The sequence below is a fragment of the Phaethon aethereus genome (assembly GCF_964289735.1).
Source record: "Phaethon aethereus genome assembly, chromosome: 1".
Taxonomy (NCBI): domain Eukaryota; kingdom Metazoa; phylum Chordata; class Aves; order Phaethontiformes; family Phaethontidae; genus Phaethon; species Phaethon aethereus.
Window position 1 is genome coordinate 153,253,731 of NC_138575.1, and position 19,552 is coordinate 153,273,282.

The window sequence follows — 19,552 nt, forward strand, 5'->3', positions numbered from 1 at the left end:
ATTGCATTTTTGGCTTAGATGTATCTTCAGAATCTCAGCTGCTTATACCAGTGACATCTTTTAGGTGCACACAGCTGCACTAACTTCTAAACTCTGTGGTTTTGATCACTCCTTATAATATAAATAACTATGCTCAACCTCTTCTTGCTTGTTTTTCTGCACTATTGTGCCTGTGTTATCTATACTTGGTGCTAAGGAGTGAAGAAGTAAATGTTATTTTCTCTTCCTGTAGTCACTGAAGTTGGATAATCTAGCATTTGGTTCTCATCACATTGTCTGCACAGTGAGTCATTCTTTCTTGGTTAGGTTTGTTCCTCAGGCCAAGATTCATGTGATGTTCCCCCTCTCAGGGCGATCAGATTAGTCACTGTTTGAAATCTTGTTTAAAAAATAAATTGCACCACAGGTTGATGCCTTGCTTACCAGTTATGTGCTTCCACCCCCCGCCCCCTTTCTGTTTGTGTTCAGCAGCATCATTATATTGAAAAATGTTTTATAGTGATGGTAACTGATATATTATTGGAGTCCCAGTGAAATTGGCATATTAAATTCAGGACTGTTGGTGCTAGCAAAGAATTGGGTATAAGGCAGGTGAATTTAAAGTAGTTCAATGTGTGGAAATACATCTAGTTTAAACTTGGTCTTCCTTCATTATGCTGTTAAGAACAAAAACTACATTGTAATTCTGGTAGTAGCTTGAACTTTGTGAAACATAGAAATTAAAAAAAAACAGTGGTAATAGTAAAAGTTGTTAACATGGATGGCCTCTTATCATGATACTTGAATTGAACTTGAAGTATTTGTGGTAGAAACTCTGCTTGCAGAAATATCTGTACCTGGAAATGTTTGATGGAGTCAAGATCTGATGGAGGTTTCAAACAACACTAGGACAGTGGTAGAGTTTCTAGTCCCTATTGTGTGATACGTTGTTAGAAGGCTCTTGAAGTTCTTTATCTTGGTACTAGAAGATTTTATGCGTGGTGGTTCATTGTGGGAAATAGCAGCCTGAAAGCCTCACTGTACAGAAAATGTGAGGTGGCTAGATCAGAAGTAGGAAGAGAGAGGGGAAAGTATGTACTGTGTGGTTGTAAACACTTAACCTGGGCACTGATGCTAGCTGGCTAGGCTCCCTATCTAGTCAATGGACAGCGAGAGGAGCTCTTTCAAACTATGATTCAGAAAACCCATTCATGCCCCAAATCCTCTTACATGGGAGTCTGTGTGAACAGTGGATGCTAATGCAATCACCTAAATTGTGCAGAATCATATGAATATGCCTGGGAGCAATGTGTGGTTTGTGCCTTGAGAGGGAATCAGGTTATGACAGGGTGGAGGATTGGAAGCTGCTGAAATGAATGGTCACAAACACTGTCATAGCACATAGATGAAAGCCTGAGTAGAAGGAAAGATGAATTAATGTGCTGCATTAAACTTCGATTCTGACTCTTTTGAACAGCATTGTTTTCCATCTTTTGGAATGGTTAACAGTGTTTTGATATGAATGCTCATGAAATAGGCCAAGGTGCAGACCAGCAGGGTATGAGATTGTCATCTCTGATTTTCAGCTGATTCTTACAGATATCAGGCATAACCATTGTAATTATTAGTTCAGATTGTTTTCCTTTCATTCTGTGTGAGACAGATGCATGTAGGGTCTAAACAGACATACTAAAAATTCAACTTTGGATGAACTTTGTGGGTGTGGATGAGTAGCTTGTAGGGAATGCCCAGCTTCCAAAAATCATTGGCAGTTTTGAAAGATGCTCAGCCTCTGAATGACTACCTAACAAACAAAATTTATTTTTGAATCTTGCTCCCATTTCTGTAAGAAATAACCGCTGAAATGAGAGACCTGTGTTTCTTTGAAGTTTGTTTGCTCCTACTGCATTGGTTTCCTCTGGAAGGCAACCTGACCCTGTATTTTGGCAGTTAATTCTTTGGTGCAGAGATGAATATGTTGGGTTAAAGCTTTAGCCAAAGTGAATTGGCTTGTATACTGTGAGGTGGGGACCTGACCCTGTGACTTCAGGTTAAGGGAGAACAAGTAAATGCCTAGGTATTTCTTTGTGCATGTGAACTTCATTTACTTGAAAGGTTCTTCCCGCAACTGCTACTGCTCAGGAGACTGGAAACTTGAATGGGGCATTTCTTGTTTGTTTTTTTTAGTTTGTTTTGCTCAACACTGGTCAGTCAGTCCCATATACTGCTCTAGATTGGTGGGTGGAACTTTACAGCTCATATTTAAAAGTAATCTGGTACACTGTCAGCTTGCAACTCGGAAACTTTCAGATTTAAGCTTAAGTCTGTTCATATGCACGTATTTTAGACTTGCATGGATGACTTCAGCACTGTGAAGAATGAACACTTGCGAAAGGGGAAACATTACTATTACACTGCAACTCATAAGCAAAGAAGCTTAATAATACTTTTCAATTCATGTGAAACTGAAAGAAACAATTTTAATGTTTTTGAGTTCTATTTTTTTTCCCCTCTCTCCAGAATGAAGTGGCCTATTTGAATCCAAAATTGTTTCATCACTTCTTCAATACTTCTTTACATTCCCAGTCATATATGCAAGCTAACTGTTGCTTTGTTATTCTGCTGTCAACAGGCCTGAAAATATTTTAGGGTGCTCTTACAACTTGTCTTGCTAAACACTGTTTCTGGCTATCAGTGTGTTCCTCTAACATCATCATGTCCTCTTGTGAAGAAATCTTCGGTTGCCTTTTGTCTCAGCAAAGGTGCCTCGTCCAATATAGCTCAGCTTGCTAGTTCAGCAGTCCAACTGCTATTGACTCTGTTAAAGGACCACTTTAATAATAGAGGGTGTTGAACAAGCACTAACTGGAGGGAGGGAAGGAATATTCCAGGAAGAACCCAGGGAGAACACTGATTATTTATTTAAACAATATCTATATAATCGTAATGCCAAATTGGAATCTAAAAATACTAAGAGGTTAGCTGAATGTTGGATTGACAGAATTAAGGTTGGAAAAGACCTTCAAGATCATCAAGTCCAACCATCAACCCCTGTCCACATGTTTTTTAAATACTTCCAGTGGTGACTCCACCACCTCCCTGGGCAGCCTGTTCCAATGTTTGACCACTCTCTCAGTAAAGAGTTCTTTCCTAATATCTAGTCTAAACCTCCCCTGGTGTAACTTGAGGCCATTCCCTCTTGCCCTATCACTAGTTACTTGGGAGAAGAGACCAACACCCACCTCACCACAACCCCCTTTCAGGTAGTTGTAGAGAGTGATAAGGTCTCCCCTCAGCCTCCTCTTCTCCAGACTAAACAACCCCAGTTCCCTCAGCCGTTCCTTGTAAGACTTGTGCTCTAGATCCTTCACCAGCTTTGCGGCCCTTCTCTGGACACGCTCCAGCACCTCAACATCCTTCTTGTAGTGAGGGGCCCAAAACTGAACACAGGATTCAAGGTGCGGCCTCACCAGTGCCGAGTACAGGGGCACAATCACTTCCCTGCTCCCGCTGGCCACCTGATTCTGATACAGGCCTGGGTACTGTTGGCCTTCTTGGCCACCTGGGCACACTGCTGGCTCATGTTCAGCCGGCTGTCAACCAGCACCCCCAGGTCCCTTTCCGCCGGGCAGCTCTTCAGCCACTCCTCCCCAAGCCTGTAGCGTTGCATGGGGTTGTTGTGACCGAAGTGCAGGACCCGGCACGTGGCCTTATTAAACCTCATACAGTTGGCCTCTGCCCATCGATCCAGCCTGTCCAGAGCACTCTGCAGAGCATTCTTTCCCTCCAGCAGATCAACGCTCCCACCCAACCTGGTGTCGTCTGCAAACTTACTGAGGGAGCACTCGATCCCCTCATCCAGATCATTGATAAAGATATTAAACAAGACCGGCCCCAGAACCAAGCCCAGGGGAACACCACTTGTGACCAGCCGCCAACTGGATTTAACTCCGTTCACCGCTCGTTCTAGGCTTGGCCGCGCAGCTCGTTTTTTACCCAGAGAAGGGTACACCTGTCTAAGCCATGAGCCGCCAGTTTCTCCAGGAGAATGCTGTAGGAGACAGTGTCCAAAGGCTTTACTAAAGTTCAGGTAGGCAACATCCACAGCCTTTCCTTCATCCACTAGGCAGGTCACCTTGTCATAGAAGATCAGGTTGGTCAAGCAGGACCTGCCTTTCATGAACCCATGCTGGCTGGGCCTGATCCCTCAGTTGTCCTGCACAGGCCCTGTGAGCACCTTCAAGATGAACTGCTCCATAATGTTCCGCGGTATTGAGGTCAGGCTGACAGGCCTGTAGTTCCCTGGATCCTCCTTCTGGCCCTTCTTGTAGATGGGTGTCACACTGGCAAGCCTCCAGTCGTCTGCGACCTCCCCTGTTAACCAGGACTGCTGATAAATGATGGAGAGTGGCTTGGCAAGCTCCTCTGCCAGCTCTCTCAGTACTCTTGGGTGGATCCCATCTGGCCCCATAGACTTGTGAGTGTCCAGGTGGCATAGCAGGTCATTAACTGCTTCCTCCAAAGCATGTATTGTTCTTATAAGGTGAGATGGCATAGTTTGTTTTGAGAGAGAGATTTTAGCTGTTTCTGATTTACGAAGAAAAGGTACTTTCATGAAGTCATACCAAAATATACCCATTTTTCTTGAAGTATACTTAATCATTGAGTGGGAAAAACAGTTCCTGTCCTTTGAAAACAATTAAAAAATTAAGAAACTGAGCAGATAGAATGAGAGAGAAATGTTTGCACTTTAGAGGGAAGTTGTTGCCTGAATTTATGTTGGTATGCTTTATCTTCATGCAGTCCAGGCAGAAGGACATGTAGCACCTCTTTTTGCTGAGCCCTATTAGACCTAGTGGAACTGTGGTGGTGGGCTCACAGAGTGACTGACTGGAGCATTCAGAAGAAGTCTGCAAAGAACAAACGCAGAAGACAGTGGTAGCTGCCTTTGTCCTTTCCTCCCCATACCTCGGTCAGTTTATCTTCAACTATATTTTGTAAGTGAAAATTTTAGTTCAGCAATGAGCCAGGAATCCTGTGCTGATGTTTTTTAAAAAAATAAATAATTCTTTAGTAAGCCCACTGACATGGCAAATTGAATGTTTAGGATCTTGGATGGTGATGGTCCAGTTCTGTCAATGTGTGCATGTTCTGTAACTAGCTGGTTCTGGAAATTCTCATGGCAAAGTGTGTGGTAGCAGTAGTTAAGGCAGACTAGAGGCATGTTGTCCTCTTTCTCTCCACAAAGAAATCAGTAGGTCTGTAGATCAGTTGCAGTGTATCCTTGCTCATTTGCATAGTCTTAAGTGTTTAACTGCACAAACACTACAAATTGGTAAGTGATCGCTTTGTTAGTCAAGCTCAAATACTTCTAAGCATTTTAAAGTGTCGTAAGGAGAGATGCTGTTGGTTTTGTTTGACTAATGAGACTGCAAGCTAGCAACAAGAAGTTAGCATCTACGTAAAATCATGTGTTTTCAGCATGCATCTGTGCAATACAGGCTATTCAACAGTCAAATAAATCTTTCTTTGAGATAATTTTAAATACTTTTGAAGCCCACCAGGATGGAAAGGTCACCTATAGATCTTATAAGGTACTAACTTCAGGAATGACCAAGTGGGATTTATTTTTGTTTCACTCTACTGGAAAAAGTGCTTTGTAAATGAAGATCCAGTAACTAAAGCAAAACAAGTATTGTGGCTGACTTTGATAATGTCCTAATGTGAGCATTCTGCTCAGTACAGAGGTGTGTTTGCAACATAGCATTTGCAGCCGCCTAAGATTGCAATTAGAGAGTCATGATTTTTCCTTAAATTAATGTTTTCATTCAAAAACCATCTGTAAGCCAGTGTCTGAGAACTGGTTATGATCACTCTTTCCTTAAAATAAAGGACTTCCTATTACATTGTTCCTTAGTGCATATGATGCTCTTTGTGTATGAAGGAACACACGAGGAATATGTGGACTACTGAATATCAAGACCATGTCAACTTTGAAGTAGTTGTAGTCTTGCCTGTTACTGAGTTTAAGGGAAGCTGCGAGCCACTGCAAGTTTGGAGAAGGATGTTTCTGTGTTTGGATCTTGAAATGGAAAATTAATTTGGTCTTTTTGTAGGAAAGTACCTATTTTCACTGTTTTTGAAGAAAGGCTAAAGTAAAGCAAGTTGAGGAGGTTTCGAAACCTTTTTCTCTCTCTCATGATGATTAATTTTGTAATAGGAAGAGTGTTCTCTATATGGAGGAAGACAGTCTTTGCTCAGTTAATTCCTAAATCTTAGCTGGTTTTCAAGATTGCCTTGAACTGCTCTGCTCTGAGTCATCCTGTTTCTCAATAGCTAGATATTATTTTGGTTCTGAACACTGTGGGGCCAAAGGGCCAAATTGAACTTCATCTAAACTTGATCCTGTGAAACTCTGGTTAGTGAAGACATTTCTAAATAAGTAATCCTAAAGCGAGAGCAATTGTGGACAACGGAATCGTTAGAGGAAAAAGTTGTGGTTTCTTAACATTGCCGGTAAAGCTTCAACTTTTTAGCAATGACTCCTTTTGTTACTTGTTTTTTTAAGCAAAACACAGCCTTTTGCAGACATATTACTGTAAAAGTTTTTAGTGTCACTGGTTGTGATAGAAGTGATTAATGTCCTGCAAGAGAGAGGGCATCATTCTTTTTTCATTGCTTGTGGTTTTTTCCACACAGCTATAGCTTGTTGATCTACAATTAAAAAAAAAAGATATTTGTAGATAAAAATTGTCTTTTTTTGATGTGTGTGACCTGGATTTTGGTTTGTGTGTGAATAAAATAAATGAAGGCAGGTAAAAATAGATACTCACTTTCACAGAAACTTCTTTTTTTTATGCCAATGTTTTTGAGAACATTGCTTTTGTTCTTTAGTGATGAGTAGGCTCCTTACTATAGAGCAACTATCTTAAAGTTATCCTAGAGTCCAGAAACTCTCAAAAGGGAGTGGTTGAATTGATGTTGGGTTTTGGTCACGTTTTGTTTGATGTTGTAAATCATTTGCTTGTATTTCCTGTCTCATACTGTTCTTCTAAAAATAGCTGAAATTGCTCGCTGTTTGCCCAGCGCAGTTCCATGATGGAATAGCCTGTTTAAAGTTACTTCCTCTCAGCTACTCTGCCCCTCCTGCAGCATGAATCCTCTCCCTCATGGCCTCCCACAACAGATGTTCAGTGACTCAAACTTTGCTGAGAGAAGGTCTTTTATAACTTTAGGAAGCTGATTTTTTTTTTTTTTTTAAAAACAAACAAACCAAACACAGCCAAAAACCAAACCAAACACCACCCCCCCCCAAAACAAGAACAAAAAACCTACAAAAACCTGTGCAAGCCACCAGCCTAAACGAAGGTCACAATTCAGAGGCACAGAACACCCTGTAGCCGGTCCCTACATTACTGAAACTGGCAGGAAAAACCTCAAGTGCCTCTATCAAATGCAGCTGGGAAGTTGCATGAGATGTGTCTTGATGCAAACTATCATCTTCAAAACAGATGCTGAATTGAAAAATAGTACATGGGGAGCTGAGTCTAACATTGTATCAACACAGATAAAGAGACAGTTTGATTAATTCATGTGTTTTTCTGCAGAAATACAAGATAGTCACATCAAAGAAACTAGGAATGCTAACCCCAGAGCGCCACAGGTAAAATGAATTAGAATGAAAACTCCTCAAGAACACCCTTTTCCTGGCAGTATCCTACTTTAAAACGATCTCTTCAAAGTGTCCTTTAACACAAAATAACTTCAGTCTTGTTAAAAAGCAGCTGGACTGTACATTTTTTATTTTGTGGGATTAAGTTACCATCCTAAGGGATTCTTTAGAGAAACCTGATTCCTGCTGTTAGACCATGATATTGGCAAGTAGCATGCAACTGGTTACATTAATGAGTTGAGGAGAATTATGCTTCTCCTCTTGTACAAACTAAAATCTTAATTTGGCAAGCAGCTCTTGTGGATTTTGCTGTATTGACCTCTTTCCTACCAGCCCTGGGATTTGATTAACAGCCCTTGAGCTGTGAGCACTTAAGTACTTGAGATCATGACAAGATCTTTTGAGCCTCCTTGGTGTTCATTGCCTCTTAGAAGAAAAGTAAGGCTGTCAGCCTGCAGCTTCTCATTGCTCTCCGAGTAAAAAATGCCCAGAACAGTAAAGGCAAGATATTTGGATGGTTTGTTGGACCTTCAGGGCAGCAAAAGGAGAACTGGGATGTCTGTTCACTTGCATATAGGAAAGAAGGAATGTGGCTACCAGCCATTCTGAGTGATAGGTCTGAATCTGTCTGCTATGGGGACTATAGCTGATTAAGCTTAGCTATTGTTACATCTGATAGAAAGGTCTGTCATTTGCTGTCTCAGAACAGGTTTCAGATCAGAGGAAGATCTATATGAAGGTTCCTAACTGGTATAGAATAAGTTTAATCATGGGGGAGGGAAGAGGGTGGTAGTGTAGTTGTCCGGCACCATGTGTACTGGTGAAGTGGATTGTGCCGAAGGGATCTTAACGGATGCCAAAGGCTCCTGTTACTAGGCTGTGAAGGCAGTAAAACTCCACTGTAAGTACTAGGTCTAAGGAGGTATAAGTAGTTTTTGGCAATGAGATACCACTTGGTGGTGGTCTTCAGTTACTGCTAAAGGATTTAGGGTTGATGCTGCTTATTGCCCCTAAGCCAAGAGGGCTTCCATGTGCTGCTCTTGTTTAAAAAGTTGTAATTAATGTAGTGTGCTTTGTTTCCTTGCTGTTTACTTGCTGAAGCAGCCCTAGCTGTGGTATCAAGTTGCTCTGGGGTTGTTGCTAAGGCCCAGGTTGTCAGTATTGTTTTGCTGAGGAAGTGCTCTCCCTGAGTCTTCTAATGTGATGATCATTTCACGTGGAAAGAGGCTGGCGTGCAAGGGCTTAGATTAAGAACAGGTCATCTAAAAATCTCGTTTTCCAGATCATCAAAGTCTGTTCACAGATGGCTATTTTTGACCTGGTTTAGAAATCTAATGCAGTCTGTCTCTCCATGAGAGCAAAGCATGTGTGTGTGTGTATGCGCACAAATACCTATGGTTAAAGCAAAGAGAGATTGTTGCACAAATAGTGTTTTTAGCCACATCTGCTTTAAAAGAAATCTCACATTTTAATATATCAATTTTCTTGATTAGGAACATATGAATTTCATGTGTTTTTCTTATTTTCAGGCTGTGTGACCTATATACATCAGTGAAGGAGAGAGAATATTTTTGACACTCAGCATATATTGCCTAAAAAGCATTCATTGTTTTTAGTTTACTACAAAAGTACACAAGAATACTAGGCTACATACATAACTTCATAGTTGCATTCAGGGTACACCGGTTCTTGGAACTTCACTTTTTAAAAAAATTTTATTGCTTTTTCCTATTTGGAAAGGCAAAACTGAATTGAAACTTTCTGTTCTGAGAGTTACACAGTATATCTACATATAGGAATTATACACAAATGTAACTGTATGTTCTGCTTTCAAACATTATGTTAATTTCACATAATTATCACATTGGCTGTTTAGTAACAAAATCAGTTTCTGATGTGAATAGAAGTTTTCTAACTATGACCATTTTAATATTGAAAAGCATTTTTTTCCCAATATATCCCTCTTGAGATATTGCAGTCATATCCCTCCCCTTATCCGCACCTCACCCCCAAAAAGTACACCTTGCAAAAAAATGAACTGCTTTCTCAACATTCAACATGAACGCAACTGTTTTTGTTCAGTTTAAATTCATGCATAGGCACAAAAGTTAATGTGCTTCTAGGTATTTCTGCATGTTTTAATCGACATTGAGTGGTATTATATTTCTGTTTTAATTATAATTACTTTAAGTATTGATTGCAAAGTTGCTAGCATCTTGATATTTTACATATATGCTGGGGTTTGTGTATGAAGAGCTTTTTAAGCATAAATTGTGATAGGGAATTAGACCTGTGTGTGTACACACATTTTCCCTTTTCTGTTTTTGCTTGATCTATGGATGTTGAAGGAATAATGCTTTTTCAGAAGAAAGAAAACTTGAAAGGTGTGCTTGAGCGAATTTTTTTCAAATTCCAGCATCTGTATTGGTATGGAGTGGAGAGCTTAAGGAAGAACAGGAGAAGCTTTCCATTCCTGGCATTCATCACTGCTCTGTTTTTGTTCTTGACATGCTTGCCTATGAGCTGCTTTGGAGAGTGTTTTCCTGAAAATGGCAGAAAGAAATTGTATTGTTGCTGGTTTGGATATGTTGCCCTCTTCAGATTTCAGGTATTTTGTTTCTGTACTCAAGTCTTTCAGAATGCTCCCTGAAGTCAAATGCTGCAGCACTGAAAGTTCAGCTGCTTTTATTGGGTTATTTTTTGGAGGTAGGTTTTTGTTTGCCTCTTTGTTTTCTGAAATACTTTGGGAAATGATGCTCCCATGCCACCTTGATAAAATCAAATGTGTTGCTGCCAGAAGACAGCAAGCTAAATTTCTTGACACATTTACAAATTCTTCCTTAATGTGCTCAGATTGGCAGATGTGTGCTGGTGACCCAATACTAGAAGCACAGGAGCAGCAAATTTTATTCCAAAAGGTAGAAATAATGCCCGGCTGTAGTGCATTCTCTGCTTTTCAGAAAATTGCACCTGGGGAAATATGTCAAAAGCAAAAATGACACAATGCCAACTATCTAAATTAAATTAAAAATACCAGATGCTTCAAAAGATTAAACGTGGCAAAACCTTAAGGAAATGTATACATGTATGGATATATTTGTTTATTCCTAGAAACATTTTCAAAGTTTTTGTCTTTTTACCAATTATACTCCCAAGCATCTAAGCAGTGCTCTTCTCTGCCATATATGCAGGAGGCCCCTTTTTTCTTGCTTCTGTTTTATTGTCAGTGTCTTAGCAGGGCAGGAATGTATAACATTGGAAGGAACAAGGAAGATGAACATGGTGTTGAGTTTTTCCTTCCTCTTTTTCCAACCTGTTGCATTCCCTCTGCCTAGCTCAAGCTAAACTATTTGTGCTGCCATTTTTAAACTATAGTAACCCAGTATTCCTGGGGAGAAGATAGCAAATCAGTGAGGTACTCAGAATTGTATAGCCTATTTTTTAAGACTTGTCCAAAATACCTAATGATAACTAAAATTATCTTTGCTAGGTTTAAGTACTTAGTGCTAAGTTGAGTGCATCACACAGTTAAACTAGGACCATGTATATTAGAAGTGCAGGGATAGAGCCAAAAGCTATTGCAAACTTGAACTGATTATTCTGCCACTATGGCTCCAAATGGAAGTCTTATGGTCCAAAACAAAGTGCTTGTGTATTACATCTTAAAAAAACATTCTTGTTTCTTCTTAGTGGAAGTGTAAAACTGAAGGTTTTAAAGCTGAGTGTATTGACCTTTTATCTGCAAACCTTCTCCAAATTCTCTAGCATACAGGTACTTCACAAATATGAAGAGGGGAAAAAAAAAGTGGAACTGCCTCTTGAAAATACAATTGATGAAGAAGCTTCTTCTATACAGATAGGTTAAATGATTAAATTCTTGCCCAAATTAAATGATCTCATCAGCTCTGGTTGTTGAGAATATGGAAATGATGCGTGACTGTATCAAGTATTTTCAGCTTTCTTTTTTTCATTTCAGTAGTAGCAGAACCAAAAAAATACTGAGCAAATTGTTCAGCTTCATTGCAGATGCAAAACACTGCCACAGAGGGAACGTTTTTGTCTTGGAGGAATCTAAAGAGCAACTGAAGCTCTAACAGAGCGCATTTGTTGACATAAAATGTCTGGCTAGAGCGCTGAGTCTTTAGCTATGCTTGAAAGCTTGACAAATTTTTCTTTCTCAACTGCTCAGTGCTAGAGGAATCTAAACAGCTATTGGCTGCTGCCAGCATTGGGAAGAAACCTTTTTTTTTTGGTAAGCTCCTACTCAAGTCAGTAACATGATTAATATATTGGGTTGGTCAATTAATCCCTTGTTCTAGTGTCAGTGGTTTTTCAGGGCCTTTTTCCAGTTTGAAGAAAGAAATTACTGTAAGATGTCTTCTCCTGTTATCTTCCCTCTGTGCCTCACTTTCTAAAGTTGTGATGGTGGTGAGTTTTAATTTGCTATACAGACTGTGCAGGCAGTCATTTTCTAGTGATGCTAAATCGTGTCTTCCTTTACATTGCATTTAAGTTGCAATATTGTGGGCTTTCCTACTGTAAGTCTTGTAACAAAGAGAAGAACTGAGTTTTCAAAATACAGTTCTTACAGAGTGCTCTGACATGACTAAGTATTAACCTTAAGCACGTAAGTGAATGTTGTGCACTTCAGAAAACTGGAAATAGAGATCACAGAATCCGGAACTGGTTTCATGTGTGTGCATTAGTGTTGAAGTAGGAAGTGGAAGAGAGTAGAAAAAGGGAAACTGTGGGGTTTTTTTTTGTTTAATTTTGAACTTGAAGAGTTTTGTCCCGTTCTCTTGGAAGAACCGTGAGAATAGTGTGCCAGCCCCAGAGGAAGACTTCCTTATCGTTCTGCTATTGAAACTCTTCCTGTTGACATGCACACTCACTCTCTCTGGGGAACTTTACCCAGTCATCCAGAAAAGAGGCTGGCTTCATGTGACTGTAATGTGAGACTAGAGAAGAGAAATTTGGATGTTCAGCCCTTGGGGAGAGGAGACAAACTCTGAGACCCCAGCCTGTGTGAGGCTAGTACATTTGATCTGTAACTGAACTCAAACTAACAAGAGTAAAAGTTGGAGGTTTACCACAGCAGAACAGACTTCAGTGCAGGCTGAGCAAGCCATCAGTAATCCTCAATATATTTTTGGCTAGAGCTGCTGCACTTAAACTATTGCTAACACTTCAGCTTAGTTTAAAGCCATGTTGGGCATGCCAACAGATGTTCCAGTCACACCTTTGAATTACAGCGGAGACAGCTTTTTTTAAGACAATGTCTCACGACTCTGAAGGAAGTGGGAAGAATGCTATCAAGTTGCATCAGTTGAGCCGAGAGAGCAATCTTATTTAGAAGGACTCTGAAGTGAGGCATTACTGTCTGAAACAACGTTTTCATGTCCATTTTCAATGCCTCTTTATACGTTTTGTGGTTAGCTTTAGAAAACGTATGTGTGTACCATCACCCATATACGGGCCATTTGTGAGAAGTGTGGATGTGTGGCATTTCCAAGAGCATATCATGAATCAGTTAGCAAAAGTGTGTGAACAGTGTGCCAGAAGGAGATCGCAGGCAGAAAGACATGTAATCCTGTGTAAATTTATGCTTCTGCTTTAAACCCGAGGATGCAGGTTGGCTTCATCTTCCCTTGCTGTAGTTCTTCAGTATGTACATGCACATGCATCAGAGTGCTGTTGAACAAATATGCAGAAAGGAAAAAGTATGTCTTTACTGAAGATAGGGTTGAAGGAGACAAGATGATTCTGTTAATAGTATAAAGCTATTTGGGAGCTGGAGACTGGGAAAGGCATGTGTCTAGTAGAATGCTTTTAAGCCGAGCTTCAGACATCTGATAAAAAGTTATATTTGTTACTGTCATTTAGAGTTCCCTTCTCTACTGGCAAAGAAACATGAGTTCCCTTGGTTTGTGCATTGCTTTTTTTTATTTTTAATTTTTTAATTTCTATTACTTGTATTTGTACCAGGAGAGAATGATCTAGTTCCCATGGTATGTGCTAATAATCTCCAGGTACTGGAAGAGTGAAGGTAAATAAGACCACTTGCATTGTACACTTAGATTTAGTCATTCTTTGAGAGTTCTAAGTTTTGTCTTCAGAATTAAATCACTCATCCATGTAATGCTAAGGTGCTTTAGCAAAGCCGTGAGGAGCATTACCCCATTTCCTGTCTGAGAGTTCTGATTTTATCTAGTCTGCCAAGGAAATTTAGTGCTCAGCTTTGGTTATTAATGGATATGTAAAGGGGAAAGCTGTGGTTTTATTCTTGTTTCATACTCGTGTTTTGTAGTCTCTTACCCTTAGCTCCTCAATACTCTCTCTCTCTCTCTCTCTCTCTCTCTCTCTCTCTCTCTCTCTCTCTCTCTATGTATGCATCCTATATTTGTTAAATATAGGATGCATACATGTTTCTTGTTTCAGTTTTGAAACAAATGTTTGTTATGGAGAATATTCATGACTTGCATAGTACCTTTGTGCGAGGACCTTAGGCAGCTTCACAAGTGCTAATTACCTCATCAAAGTGCTTTGAAGTCGAATGTGTGGTGTAAGGCTGTTGGCTGTAACTAAGGTGACTGTTTTCCATCTCCACATCTGTAGAGAGTGGTGGAGCTGGGGTCAGTCCTCATTTGCTGTGTTCTGGTAATGCCTTTAGGATAAAATCAGTGGGCTGTATCAGAAAGCTTTATTACCATGTTGCTTTGTGTTCCTGGTATCTTATGAGAGGGCTGATCAAAACCTAAATGCAAATTTAGAAGGAAGCAGTGTGCATCCAAATATATGTGAGTAAATTGTACGCAACAAACTGAGTTGTTGCTGGCTACTGCTGAGCTCTAAACTGTAACTGTCAGGAGCTGCTGCCTTGGAAACAGAATACTGCTGCTAAGTTTAATAGAGACTTAACATTTGGGAAGAAAAATACAATGTAATACTTCACTTTAGCCGTGTTGCTGACACTGCATTAGTTGACAGATGACTAATTTATGGGTAATGTTTTAATATGTAATCCGTCTGGCTTTTTTCTTTCTTGTCTTTAGGCGAAGCCAAAAATCTTCCTACGTATCCAGGGCCAAACAAGATGAGGGATTGCTACTGTACTGTAAACCTGGACCAGGAGGAGGTTTTCAGGACCAAAATAGTGGAGAAGTCATTATGGTAACAAATACATGTATACATGTTCTGTTGACTCTTCTCATTCTCTACTTACTATGTTTGTTTAATGTTCCAAAGATACTTTTTGGGGGGGAGGATGTATATGATCCTTCTTCTAGTTTTAAGAACACTAGTGGTAGAACTGTTAATGTAATGATTCCTATCTGTATATATGAGAAAATGTCTTCACCAAGGCAAGCCGTATTAAGTGTTTTCCTAAGAACGTACAGCCAGTGCTCCTTTCTTTCTGCAATACTTGTTTTGAACTTCCCTAAGCTTTTTAGATCACAACTTATGAGGTAGCACTGAACTCCGTTTTGTGTCTATCCAGGCTTAGAATTTTGCATTGGTCTAGCTACCCTAATGGGTGGAAATACGGCTTTTTTTTTTTTTTTTCCTGTCATGAGGCTGCAATTGAAAGGAGAGGTTTGAACATAAGATGCCTGTCTGATTATCTTGGACACTTCCTGTGAGACTGTGGTAGCTGAATGTAGAATGAAACAGAACCAGAACCATGTAGCAAAAGTTAAAACACTTTATCCTGGAAATCCCCAAATATCAAAAAAATAAAGGGAACAAGGCTGGGTATATATGTATACTCCAGCAAGTGAGGCTTTGTTTTGGAGTTGAGGGGAAAGTAGTGGCAAGGAACAGTCAACTTTATAACTTCTATCTTAAGATATAAAGTGGGAGAAGAGTGAGAGTTGAGTGATACAGATAGGAATTTGCTATTTATGTTGTTATTGCAAATACTTTACTTTGGGGAAATATCGTTAGACCCCAACCCCTCAGAACTACCTAACGCATTTGAGAATGTGAGTCTCTGAGGAGCTGGAAGTGGGATTTATTCCGTTAAGTCACTTTAATTGTTCTCTTGCATAATTTTTTGTTGTCTTTAAGTCTTTATTCCTCCTCTTATATTCTGGTATGCTGTACTGGGGTCCATAATGGAGACTTTTGTTTCTTGAAGCATTTAGATTGGCTAAACATAATTGGACTGTTCTTGAATGTTGATGCTAACACTTTCCTGTTTGTAGTGTACTATATTTAAAAAAAAGGTGAAAAAGCAAAGACTGCTCTGTATGTGTTTTTTGTGTTTTGTTTTTTTTAAACCATAACTGACTTGCAGTGTCCCTAAGCCGGTTGTCCCTGAACCAGTTGTTTATCTAAAAATTACTTTGTAACTCATTTAAATTCATTCCTGGATCAACCAGCTGTAGCCCTCCTGCTCACAACTAGAAGTTGCGCAGTGGGGTTTTTTTGCTGGATGATCACTAGTGCTTCCTAGGCAAGTGGGAGGTGGGTAGTGGGGATGCGTGAGAATAGCTCATGTAATTTCCTTGAACTAATCCGAGTATTTTTCTATTGAGAAAGTAAACTCTTACTAGTAGGAATAAGCAACAAATGTAATTCCATCAGTGGGAAAAATTCTATCTGTCTTCAGATATCATTATAAAGCTGGAGAGGTATACTGAGGCTGTGCAGAACTGAAGGGTTTCAGGTTTCCTGTGGAGCTAAGTTCTTTTTGTTAATTGAGGTGAATGCAGAGAAGAGCAACACAATGGTCAGAGGCCTGGAAAACATAACCGATGAGGAAAGGTTAAAAGATTGGAATTGTTTAGCCTAGAGAAGAGGGATAACAGTACCTATAACTATGTAAACACATTTAAAAAAAAAAGAAAACAAAAACCCCCAAACAACAAATCCCCCAGAAAAACTTGAGAGAGGGAATCGCTCTGTATGTGCAGTATGGATATTGCAAGTGATAATGGACTTGAATTGCAGTGGGGAAAGAAATTTAGGTTAAGTTTTATTGTGAAGAAAAATCTTCCTGTTACTAAAGATTCCGTAGCACTGGCGTAAATTGCCTTCTTTTTTTCTGTATTTATTGCTGAAGGCTTTTAATAGGTTCTGTATCATCAGTCCCATCCAAAATACAGATCTTCCTGCTTTGGAACAGCGGTGGACCAGATGACCTCTCAAAATCCCTTTACAGTCTTATTTTCTTTGATCTAAGGGTTGACTAAAGATATCTCTTTGGTGAGATATCTTCCAGTGAATTCCTGTCTTCAGTGGTAGTCTCCTCTCTCTGTGAGCTTCTGTTTGCAAGTACTATTTTTGAAAAACTTGCTTTTTCACAGTTGCTGAATATCCACTTATAGACCTATCAATATAGACTTATCAATGGAATTTTGCATTTATCCATAAAGGTTTTTCTCTGTCCTTGTTTTCCTGTTGCATAAAAGGAAAGCAAACAAAAATCCCAAATACATGAATGGTAAAACTGGGATGTCTTCCCAATCTGTAAATAGGAATCGCTCTTACTTAGTGAAGCACACTCAAACAGCTACTTAATCTTTAATAGATGTAAACACAGTCATAAAAACAAGTGCATAGACTTCCAGAGGAATATGTTTTTCAAATGATTTCAGACCATACTGCAGTTGCCCATTGTTTTTTGTAAGACTCCGAGATGAGCACCTAGCTGAGGAGCCAGTCGTGCTGTTACATTGTTTAATGCTTGTTTGTAAATTGATTCAACCCGTTGAGTACTGTGAATTATTGGGCAGGTGAGGCTTATGTGCCCTAAGGCCCAGGTAATTTGTATGCAGCAGAGAAACACCTGCTTTCATGTACGGTGTTTCTTTACCAGGCGCTTGCCAATGTAATGATGAAGCATGTGTTGGGTCCCTTTTTCTGAGGTATCACTGCTGCGATATGCAATGTTAGATGGGAGCAGGGATGTGAAGCTGGGCCAATGCATGACTGAAATAATCGAATCGTGCCTGAACACCTGTGTGGCTGGCATTGCAGTTGGTGACACAGCCTTTGACTATAGTTTGAAGGAGAGGACACTGGCTCTGTATGAGCACCTGTTTTCTACTTCCTATCCCTGCCTGGCTGACGCAGGGCTGGCTTGCTATAAAGTAAGTTCTAAGAACTGCCTGTATTATCACTCGTAGCGGTAACTCCCTCATCTTCCAGTAAGCTCAGAAAATGATTTTCATGTAGTCTATGAAAAATAAGATGCTTTGTGTGAATATCTGAATTGAAAGGTGTTTCATGTGCAGCCCTAGCACTATTGACTCTGAAATGATGTCTTCTCATTCAGATTTGTCCTGGAGAAGCCTATCTTTTCCAGCATATCTACATAAAATGACTTCTTTTATCTGTGTGAAAAGGCTTATAATTAAAGTCACACTGAAACACTGTCTTGTGTACTTGGGAATTCGAGGAGTGCTTGCTGTTTTGTGTGTTGTGGGTTTGTTTTGTTTGTTTTCTTTTTACACGGTCGAGCTTCATTAAGCTTCCACTAAGCACTGCAGAAATGTATATTTTTCCAAGCTTCTGATGTGAAGCTTAAATAGAACTGGGAAATGGGAGAGAGGAAGCAGTTATCTGTCCTTCCCAGTGGGACTTGGATGAATGTCCAAATCTGGCTTGCTTGGGATATCTGTGGCAGAGCCTTCGGACTCTGACTCATGATCTCCTGTGTTTTATACTGGGACAGTGTAAGAAGTTACCTCCCTGAGCTCTGTCCTAATCTTCTGCAACAGATTTTTATTTTATTAGACTGTGGCAGAGGCATGAGAAGGCAGCTGAGGGCAGTAACCTCTTAAATCAACAAAGCATGAATCCTTCAGAACTCTAAGAACTGAACTAGCACATCCTGTTGCCCAGTCCAGTGCCCTTACCAGTGCTCCAAAGAGAATCTCTGTGAGCCTGATGCCATTTATCTAAGTTTGCATCTCAAAAACTGAGAGCAGGCAGCATGATGGATCTTAACTCCTCTGTTTTGCAGTCAGGTGGGACTCATAAATTAAAATCAGGAACTTAAATCATTCCTGCCATCCAGCCTCTGCTGGCTTCTGTTAAACTGGTGTCATGTGCTGGAAGATTTTGAGGGCTGCTGTGAGGATAACTTGGTAGCATTGAACTGAAATAAGGGTTGTAAGATGGGCAGGCCTTTCTATGAAACCACAGAGCAATGCCAAAGTACCGTTTATGTGGGGCAGTTCAGGGTCGTCCCACTTCTCTGGGGATCTTGGGACAAGCACAGTGAACGCGTGGGTTGGTCAGAGCAAGCTCTTCAGGTTCCCAGGAAGAGAATCTTGAACTCTTCAAGCAGCACTGTTTTCATAAAATCCTTGGCACAAGCTTTCAGTAAATTCTAAGAAGGTCACATGCAAGTCATAAGATATGAGGAAGAGGTCAGTTAGAGCCAGGATTTAATATGCTTCTCTGTCTTGTATTTGTTGTTCAATATTTATATTACCATCATCCACAAAGGCACTGAATAGAATTGCATCCATTCCATATAACCTAGCAGAGCTGTACATGAAGGGACTCATGTATTTTATGTCCTAAGGAACATGTAAGAATTATTATTTTTTTTAAATGCACAGGTCTACAACTTTTTTTTAGTTCTGAGCTGCAGTAGCCAGCCTGACAAGAATTTTGCCTATTAATTTCCTTTGCTGAACCAACTGCTTAGCTTCCCCCATGAGTAGCTTCAAACTTCAGGCTCCACCATCCAGGACTTATTCCTAGCAACAGATCTTCCCTGAGGATAAACTTTCTTGGCTTGTTGGTGTTAAGACTGACTTTGCCTTTGCTGTTTGCATCAGATGTTCCCATTCACTTAAAGGGCAGTGTCAGCTGCAACAGGAAATCAAGGCAGCTTCTCAAATCATAGGTGAAGAATGGAAGGAATGTGACATCTCTAAATTTGTT

General features: G+C 40.0%; 1 protein-coding gene across 1 annotated transcript in view; it reads left to right on the top strand.

Annotated features, from left to right (window-relative positions):
* RASA3 (RAS p21 protein activator 3) overlaps nt 1-19,552 on the top strand; it is a gene marked incomplete at its 3' end in the record, with an annotated part of 141,050 nt that overhangs the window by 30,547 nt on the left and 90,951 nt on the right. Inside the window, exon 2 of the mRNA XM_082013618.1 lies at nt 14,704-14,821. Within this exon, the coding sequence (XP_081869744.1) occupies nt 14,704-14,821 (118 nt within the window). The remainder of the gene's footprint in view (nt 1-14,703; nt 14,822-19,552) is intronic.